General features: G+C 34.7%; 1 protein-coding gene across 1 annotated transcript in view; it reads left to right on the top strand.

Annotated features, from left to right (window-relative positions):
• The first annotated feature begins 1,131 nt into the window (after nt 1–1,131).
• LOC113235268 (arylsulfatase B-like) overlaps nt 1,132–10,630 on the top strand; it is a 33,922-nt gene continuing 24,423 nt past the window's right edge. The window contains exons 1-2 of the mRNA XM_026470917.1: nt 1,132–1,225; nt 2,710–2,802. Of these exons, the coding sequence (XP_026326702.1) occupies nt 1,172–1,225; nt 2,710–2,802 (147 nt within the window). The 5' untranslated portion in view covers nt 1,132–1,171. The remainder of the gene's footprint in view (nt 1,226–2,709; nt 2,803–10,630) is intronic.

Here is a 10,630-nt window from a genome sequence, read left to right as displayed (position 1 = left end):
GTTAAGCTTACTTTTGGGGTCGGTTTTGAATTGAATTGAACAATGAAAAAGTTACAATAATGATTGTATACTGATCCCTACATGGTTGTGGTTAATCAGGTCCACGGTAATTTGTACTTTGATGATGTTCTAAAATTCTTTCTATAAGTAAATAACAATTTAAATGTATATGTATATAAACACTTTAAGGTATCGATGAGCTACAATGCAAACAATAAGTAATAACCGTGTCATAGTATGCCTAAACAAGCTGCGACCAAATATGACGGTGAAGACATACCTACAGTCGTACACATAATTCCAAAATTTAAACTGTCAAAATTTACTTATTAAAGTATACATACAACAAATTCATTAATATACACGCAATAAATTCGCCAAAATACCAAGAAACTAAAAAACAAAAACACGTTGTAAATTCTAAACAAAACAATTTTTTTATAATTATTAATACAAAGATTTAGAAAGAAAAATTTATTCTGTAAGAAACTTTCTTAGATTTCTCACAGATGGCGCTACGGCAAAAAGACGTAAAAACGTCAAAGATCTGCAACAAGCACATAGAAAAATTCGTAAGGTCTGATTTTTTCCGTTGCTCAGTTGGGAGAGCGTCAGGCACAGTATGCTGAAGGCGCTGGTTCGAATCCAAGGAATTATTCTTAGTGTTTGATCTTTGTATTAGTAATTACGTAGAGTAATTTCACAAAAAAAATCATTGAATATCACGGTAGTCTCGACAGATACTGTACACTCGAATGCGATGTTTAGGTTACGAGACAGTGTTACTAATGCCAACAAATTGGCATACTTTGTTCGACTTTAATTTAGTAAACCATAGACTTATATATCTTATTCAATTTCTGAAATAATTGTCATAATGGTTTTATCGGTTTTTGTTCTGACGCTCCTTATAAAAATTACTTTTATCAATTATTTATAAGAGCAATTTTCTTATCAAACCTGCAGGAAAGAAACATTCGCAACAGCACAAATGCACAACACATTTTTATTATTTAAACAGCGTCGTACACAGAACGCGAACGCAAGTCTTATGTCCAATAGGAATAGTTCACTCACACGTAATTCATTGAGTTCCCACGAGCGTTCGATAACCTTCTGTTGACACTGATAGTACCGCGTCAGCCGGTAGCGATGCTCATTCGGCGGCCTAATGCCATTTGATCCCGTCCTGTGCCTAAATGGAATAAGTGTCGCTGTCGTCAAGGTAAATTCGTTTATATATTATTTGTAATAGTTTGTATATATTTTGCTTTATTTTGTTTAACGACAAACTAGATTTTATTTATAAAGGAACAAACTTGTATTCAACGTGTTTAAAGTATTTGGAATTCGATAATAGTGGAACTACTAGTGGGGTAATAAATTTATTTTGTAATTTCTTTCGATCGTCGGGCCATTTTCATTCATAATCATTTTAAAAACAGGCCATAATTAAATTATTGTATTGTGTTTTGTTCTATATTTTTGAAGTGTAACTATCAATTATATGTTTGTACGGTGCAGTACTGTTTAGAAGAAAAGTTGTAAGCTCTGCGTAGGTATATTTGTTTTTTCAAATAATTATTAAACGACGTATTGTTTTTGTATAAGTTGCGTGAGTACTTCTACATTTTGTGAGCCCATTTCGATGATTTATAATGTGTTGGAAAGGGGGTATCTCAGTAGTGCTCCCATTCGAATTTGAAGAAAATATTCCTTCTCTAAGGGTGCCAAATTAGGGGATGAATCGGGTTTATTGAATTTCACCCTTTCCGATAACTGAAACGGGTGAGCAAACTTTTGAGCTCGGTTGTTTTAGGTCTTATGGTCATGGCTGATGCGCAATAAAATATTTTTGCCTTCACACTCTGTATATTATACTAACTCATCTCGAATAAAATTTTTTCCCGTACTAATACGGTTCATTTTGCTTGGGTCGAGCGGCAGGGACGCTGGTTTTATTCCAGAATTTATTTTTTAATAAGTTTGTGTTTTTTTTGTCGTTTCACACTTTATACTAATCACTGTATTCAACGCTGACATTGTTATGCGGTATTAACCGAAGTCATTTGAGGTTGTACGACCCTTAACTTATATCGTTAATTTTTGTTCTCTCCTATAGCTGTGACCATAGGACTATAGGACTTGGAGAGAGCCCGAAACGTTTGTATGAAAAAATAAAACAATTACAATACGCGAATTAGATCCGAAAAAAAAATCATATTAATTTTGTGTAACAATTATAAAGCGATAACTTAAGATACTATATATTCTGCCTATTCTTTTCTCTACTCATAACTTTCTTATTTTATTTATTTAAGGCTTTAAGGATATTTAACAAAGAACATTTAAGCTTTTAAGGAACATCACAGCATGCAAAGTCAGCAGTATAAGTTAAAAAAAATAAAACAAAAAGGGAACTATTTGAATCTATGCATACGTACATGTTAAGCCTTCAAAATAATCTATTTTAGTTTATAATTCTCGTAACGAATTTAAAATAATATAGTTAATTGATTGTCTTGAGTTATTAAAATTGAGTTGTAACTTATTTGTAATAGACTGTCAATGTACATTTATTTATAGATTGCAACAATGTAACAGGGTCCATGTTTGTGCGAGATATACGAGTATTTCTTTGATGATCATCATGATGCAATTCAATAAATAAATAGGTATCATATGTGACTTAAATTATTATTTTTGCAGATGCGTGTGACTGTGATATGTTTGTTTTTCGTGAGTTTTATATTCGTGAGTGCTAAGAAACCTAATATAGTGGTAATCATTGCCGACGATCTGGTAAGCATTTTCTATCTACACTACGTACAATAAGTAAGAGACAAGTGCCTAGCAGTGGGACGTATGTAAAGTTCAATAAGCTGTTAAATGCCTGATGCGAATTGCGAACGATGTTTTTTAACCCACTTCATAAAAGGAGGAGGTTCTCAATTGGTTTGTGTTATTTTTTGGGAGTATGTTACGCGATAACTCGGGCGTTAAATACCTATGTGAATCGATTCCGATGATACTTTTTTGTTGGGAAGAGGGCGCCTCGGTAGTGATCTCATTCAATTACAGGTATATGGGATGTGTCAACTTGTCTAAAGGTGACGGGTTCAGTGGCAATGCCCCACAGATCTTTGCGATTTAAAGCTCTGAGCGGTACTGCAAGTGTTATGGACAGGCGTGTCGCTTACCACCAGGCGCACGACTTGCTCGTCCCGTTACATGATTTATAAAAAAAAATTTGAAGAAAATATGCCACAGGGGATGAATTTGGTTTATTGAATTTCACCCACTTCTCGTTAACCGATTTCAATAAAACTTGGCAAAAAGATGTAAGAATTAATCAAACTATTCAGTTTTTTTTATGTAAAAAGGTAATTTTTTTTCTTATGGCACCTTTTGTACTGACAATATTTAATGGAATTTTTGGGAGTGGTGTCATCGCAACCATGGCTTATACACCTATTTTACAATAAAAAACCAGTCGATTGAACATAGAAACAACAAGATATCACGAGATTAATTATTGTCCTCCCGCCAACTCGTGATTCTCACAAAAAAAACTATACTTTTGGAGGAAACAAGTTGCAAATGTATAAAATAGCGCTGCGATAAAAAACTTTAGCAGTTTTTTATGTCAAAGATATCGAAAAACATGTAGAAAATATTGATCAAACTTTAAAAGAACAACCATTGTATGTTGGCGCGTAAAAAAAACGGAACCATCTTAATGGATTTTTAAAAAATATGAAGCGGTTTTGTGGTTACAGTTTTCACACGAATTAATTTTTAGTTTTTGACTTTCGTAACAACTGCCTCCGTGGCCGAACGGTTACCATGCCGTACTGCCACGCAGAGGTCCCAGGTTCGATTCCCGGGCCGGTAGAAATAGTTGTATGGCCTACAATTATTTCTCTCATGAGTTTGGGTGTAATTTGTGGTTGTCTATGTGTGTGTCCATGGCACCCGCGACACAGGGTTTCCCTAGTGCGGGGCCATGTTGAGTGTGTGCGTTATTTATTATTTATTATTAATTTGTTAGCTGATGGCTCTATATTTTTTTTCTACATTTTGTTTTATTAAAATTGTGAAAATTCATCCAGGGAAGTACTGCTACACTTATTTATTTCTGCCGCCAAGCAATGTAATGTAAAGTAATGTAAGCATTCCGGTTTTGAAAGTTAAGAGTACTGGTGCAATTACAGGCACATGGGACTTGTCAACTTAGGTCTCAGGGTGATAGGTGCAGTGGAAGTGTACCCTCAGATCCTTGGGATTTAAAGCTCCGAGTGGCACTGCAACTGTTATGGACAGGCGTGCGTCACTTGGTTCCACAAAAGACAATATTAAATCCTTTTAAATAATTTTATCAACAACTTTTCATTGTAGAAATACAACTTATATGTTAGTTCACATTTGAAATAGGTATTCATTACTGTAGTTATAAAATACCTACATTATATATTATAAATATACAACTTCTTAAAAGTAGGTAGTACTAGTTTTTATAGCATAATGGTTTAACATGTGCTTCCATTTATTTAAATTAGTGATTGCAAAGAAGAACGAGGTTACAAAATTGTTAAGTTTATTAAACAATGTTTTTTTATCTTTCATAAATTAACCATTTACTTACCAATTCACGCAGTTGTTTGAACTTAATTGGGCATGTCTCGCAAAGTCATGCAGAAAATTATAGCTAATAACCCATTGACTTACAATTACGAGTATAAGGACGTCGGGTCCGCGCTAAAAAGTGTCCGAACTTATAGGGCGTTAAAATCGTATACAGAGCGTCATTGACGCTTTAGTCTTCGTTTGTTCGACTGACAGCGAAGCAAGCAGAATTAGACAGTACTGCGATGACATTACAATTTAAATTCAACGTTTTAGCTTTTTCATATACCTTTACATGTCACTACGTTTAAATAGGTTGACTTGGGACATTTCTTTCGTGGTTTTTGTATTAGACCCGTCGTCCATTTATTTGTAAGTCAATGTAATAACCCTAATAATTGTCTAAAAACTATGTACCTAATAATTATAAATGCGAAAGTAACACTGTCAGTTACGTTTTATAAAAATTGATAAACTTAGTTTTTTTTATATGATACTAAGTGACGGAACGAACAAGAACACAGCGATACAAACGCGCGATTGCATCGCTACATTTGGGATTTGTAGGCGATTGCATCTCTTTGGTTGAGTTTGATATAATAATAGGGGTTAAAGTGTGAAATTGCCGATTTGTACTGAAAATCTAAATTGTTTATTTTTTAAATTTTTAACAAATTTATTTAATCAAAATAGTTGCCATTATTATCTATACATTGCTGCCATCTAATGGGAAGGTTATTAATGCCTTTGCGATAGAACTCCGATGATCTAGACTGCACAAACTGTGTGAAAGCATTTTGTACTGCCTCCTGGGAAGAAAACTTCTTGTCACGTAGATAATTGTCCAAATCACGAAAAAAATGGTAGTCCGTTGGAGCAAGGTCTGGTGAAAACGGAGGATGACGAATGGTTTCTAACTGCAGTTCCTGAAGGGTCAAAATGGTTTCTCGTGCTGTGTGAGGTCTCGCGTTGTCGTGGAGCAATAATGGTGAAGATCGATTCATGAGTCGGGGCTGTTTTACTGCTAGTTTTGTCAACATGGTTCGGAGTTCGGCACAATAGACATCTGCCGTTATTGCTTGACCAGATCGGAGAAAACTATAGTGAATAACACCATGCTGAGACCACCAAACAGTTACCATTACCTTTTTATTGGTAAGTTTTGCTTTAGGACACTGTTGTGGCATTTGACCTGGGGTCAGCCATTGCATTTTTCTTTTCCGGTTATCATAAAGAATCCACTTTTCATCACATGTTACAATTCGATCCAATATTCCTTCATTTCTGTACCGGTTCAACAAGGCAACACAAGTTTCAACACGCGTTTCTTTCTGCAGATCAGTCAAATCATGAGGCACCCATTTTTCGTATTTTTTTATTTTATTGATTTGACGCAAGTGAGTCAATATTGTGGGTAAGGTAACGTTAAACCATGCCGCTAATTCCTGGGTAGTTTGACTAGGATCTATCTCTCTTAATTCATCGTTATTCACCTGTGTGGGCGGTCTTCCTCGTGGCTCGTTCTTTAAGTCGAAATTTCCATCACGAAAGCGTTTAAACCAAAATCGCACGGTGCGTTCATTTGTAGACCTCTCTCCAAACACAGCATTGATATTGCGGGCTGTTTCTGCCGCGTTAGTTCCGCGTCGGAACTCGTATTCAAAAATCACTCGAATTTTCGCAGTATCCATCTTTCTTGTCTAAATTGAATAACAAAAACAATTGAAAGTCGATATTCAAATGTTTCAAATTTAAAAAAAAAAAAATCACAGAAACCATTTGAAAAAAGTTTCATTCGAAAACCTCAAACCATGAAGATTCTATGAAAATTCAAAGAACCTATTGCAATAAAACGGCAATTTCATACTTTAACCCCTAATATTAAGAGTAATATTTAATAACAATCTTCTCGGGGGAATCTGCCTTACGAATGAACAGTAGAGTTAAATCAATTTGACGATATGAAGTGCTGTGGATGGGCATTAAAATCACCCAAGATATATATAACCTCGGTACTACATACCTCGTCAATAACCGCCTGGATAGTCCCCAGGCATTCAGTATAAATTGTCAGATTTTCTATTTTATTTACAGGCATGTATACGCTAAAAACTAAAATAGAATGACCGCTAACTACAAGCTTCACTGCGGACACACGCACATTATCACATTCTATCACAGACACATGATACAATGCACTTTTCCGCCACAAAATCGTAGCGCCGCCAAAGGGTCTCCCGACAAGGAGACCATCCGAGGTATCCACAGCTGAAGAGCCAGTGGACCCAAAACCTTCATCCACAGTGTTCAATATAGGCAGGTCATATGGTAGAAGCCATGTTTCCTGTAGTGCCACTATATCTGCGTTCTTACATAACGTTCTTACCTACTCCTTCCGTTGACCTCTTAAGTGACTTGCAATTAAAACTTACAGTGTTGCTTAATAATATTGGATTAGCCATTTATATAATTTTAAGCATTGACTTACAAATAAATGGACGACGGGTCTAATACAAAAACCACGAAAAAAAATGTCCCAAGTCAACCTATTTAAACGTAGTGACATGTAAAGGAATATGAAAAAGCTAAAACGTTGAATTTAAATTGTAATGTCATCGCAGTACTGTCTAATTTTGCTTGCTTCGCTGTCAGTCGAACAAACGAAGACTAGAGCGCGAATGACGCTCTGTATACGATTTTAACGCCCTATGAGTTCGGACACTTTTTAGCGCGGACCCGTCGTCCATATAATTGTAAGTCAATGATTTTAAGGAACGTAATCTCGCTTCTGGCTGGATTTGCTATCCAACCGTTCCTTCATATTCACAATGGACCAGAAGGAAAAACCCGCGGGCCATAAGTTATCGTCAAGGAATGTCTCAATTTTGCACTGAGTAATAAAAATTTTGTATGAATTGTAATCTATTTGTTTTTCATTTTTATTTTTAAAAGTAATACTTTCTCTTGAGTCTTTTCATATATACAGGGTGGAAATTTGTAATGCCACTTGGAAGGAAAGTACGTTAAATACTGGAGATAGAAATTTTTACTTAAAGGAAACATTCTTTTATTTTTATAGAAATAATGCTGCTTTCAAAGATTTTCTAAAATTTCTAGACACACGCGGGGATCGAACCCGCTAAAATCTTTAAAAAAATGCACCTTGCACTTTTATTAAATCAATCGATAGGGTCAATTATGAGGATGAAATCTCTCTTACAAACCATGAAATCTAGACTTATAAATTCAATGGGTCAAGTTAAAGAACTTTTACTCAAACGTCCATCAGATTACTTGTTAATTATCGTTGACGTCATTTATTCATTATCTTGAAATACTGGATCTCTTAAGAAATGAGTTAAATGATTTATCCGAGGAAGAGCGAAATCGAATAATTCTGCAGCAAAAGGGAGCTCCAGCCCATAACAGCAGAGTCACTACTGCCTACATTAGTAACCATTTTAATACCTGGATTGGTACAAACGGCACAATCAGATGGCCTGCGAGATCACCAGATCTCACCCCTTTACATTTTTTTTTGTAGGGATATGTTAAAAATCAAATTTACCTTTAATCCTATGCGAGTGTAAACGAGTTGAAGGCTGAGGTTCAGAATACGATTTGTAATACAATTCATCACAACACGTTATTAAAAGTTACTCAAAATGAATTCGTTAAAAGATTTAATTTATGTTTCCAAGAAAGTGGAGCTCATTTCGGGTAACTAATAAGTTAGATTACCATTTTTTTCGTTTTATTAAAATACGTTAAGATTTCATGGTTTTTTTTTTCATTTAATTAACCAATTTTGTGAGAGAGATTTTATTCTTATTTAACCCTATCGATCGATGCAATAAAAGTGCAGGGTGCATTTTTTTCAGATTAAAGCGGGTTCGATTCCCGCGTGTTGCTAGAAATTTTCGAAAATCTATGAATGCAGTTTCATTTCTTTTAAAAAATAAAGGAATGTTTCCTTTGAGTAAAAATTTCTATCTCCAGTATTTGGAGTATTTTCCCTCCAGGTCGCATTACAAATTTCCACCCGGTATAATCAATAATATCCGATTCCATCATTAACATTTGAATTAATAAAGGAATTTTAGTTTCCGCAGCTTTCAATTTACTATTTAAAGCGGACACTGCCTTTCCTCTACACCCTGTAAACTTATTCTTCTTTCTTATTCTTTTTTCTGTACTAGCTTGTAACAGAACACACCTTCCACAAAATATTTAAAAAATGAATTAGCGGAAACTCGATGTATAAAAATATAACAGTAATGAATTATTAGTGAAGGAAGTAGGTAAATTTTTAAATAACATCTAAATGTAAATAATTACATTCGAAGAATTTCTATGGCAAATGACTTCTTTGTATTCATCTCAGTTCACACTTTTGAGCTGCAGGAAACACTTAACAATTAACGTATGAATTATCGGTTTTGCTGAATGTATTTTTGTTAGGGTTGCTAAATTTTGGTGACTAATGAAATTAAATTATTTAATAAAATATATAATAATACTAGTGAATTAAATGCATACTATCATTATTTATGCGAAAGTGTGTTTATGTATATATTACAGATAAACAATATGATAGAGTGAAGTTAGCTTTACTCAAAGGTGTATAATTTAGATTCGCAAAGCATAAAAGAAAAAAAAAAAAAAAACAAACATGATTCTATTTAGTTTTTATACAATGCCTTTTATTATTTATTAATATTTAGTAAAAGAACAACACATGCGAAAGATTCTGCTTGTTTCTGATGAAAATTTATTCCACCAGAACAAATACTACCTATTTTATTATTTCTCTTTTTATTAATAATGATCGATTTAGATATTTTATATATACGTATTGGGTTAATTGTCTATATTAATTATTATTCTATGAAAGCGTTCCACTGCTGAGTCTAGGGTACTCAATGAAACGTTACGGAGTTTTGCCAACCCTAGAAATTCTCCTAGAATTTTACAAAAACACTTCATGCAGGATTTATTGATTTGGGACCGTGTGACCGGGGTGTTTTCAAGGGTCTTTGGAACATTCCAGAACATTCGGTGAGGAGACGAAGCGGGGAAGGAAGGTGTGATGCTAAGGGTACTGAAATCATGAGTGAGTGGGGCCCAAGACGTGATCGACAGCACCTGAAAAATTGGAAGGCTGGGTCTCAAATCGCGGTTGATATTTCATTTAATTTTAGTAACAAAGAGAAGCTTGTGTGAAAATCTAAGTTTTAGTGTCGTTCGCGCTAATAGATAAAATCTAGTATAATAATTGTAGTTTAATTTAGGGTTTAAGTCGTTAGACATTTAGGAGACGTCGCGTGTGAAATTTAAGGAATTGTTATTTTCGGGTGATTTAGCGAGAGATCGGGAGTGCGTGTCTAATACTCTGTTAGGGCATTCGTACTGAATTTGTTTATAAATAATCTAGTATTTAGGAAACGCCGCGAGTTACTCTATATAGTGCTTTCATTTGTAACAATAGGTAGACCATTGCTTTAGTGTGCGAGTTATACAGTGTTAAGACTCTAATTCGAATCTAGAAGTGATTTAGGTCTTCAGCCGTGTATAAAATACTTTGTTAGGACATTAATGTTCGTAAAGCGCGTGCGATAGGGGTAAGACTGTAATCCGAATCTAGAATAGATTTAGGCCTTCAGCCGTGTATATAATATTTTGTTAGGACGTTAATAATATAGTTGTGCAATAATACAGTACTCAGGAAGCGTCGCATATTAATTTATATAATAATTACGTTTGATAGTTAGAGTCAGTGTCCGCGAGCGCGTGTGTGAGACAGTGTTAATAAGACTTTAATTCAAGTCTGGAGCTGATATGGGTCTTCAGTTCCTGGTCTATGTTTCTGGCAGATTTCCTTGTAGGTGCAGCCTTCTAGATGTCTTGTAATAGGTGAGAGGTCACCTCTCAGGTATGTGATTTGTGTTTACTATGATAGGATACCTACTTATTTTGGGTATCTATCGTTGAGATTTGTTTACGT

This window comes from Hyposmocoma kahamanoa, unplaced genomic scaffold (genome assembly GCF_003589595.1).
Source record: "Hyposmocoma kahamanoa isolate Upper Pololo Valley unplaced genomic scaffold, ASM358959v1 87, whole genome shotgun sequence".
In the NCBI taxonomy this organism is placed as follows: Eukaryota; Metazoa; Arthropoda; class Insecta; order Lepidoptera; family Cosmopterigidae; genus Hyposmocoma; species Hyposmocoma kahamanoa.
This window is presented reverse-complemented; position numbering and strand designations above follow the sequence as displayed.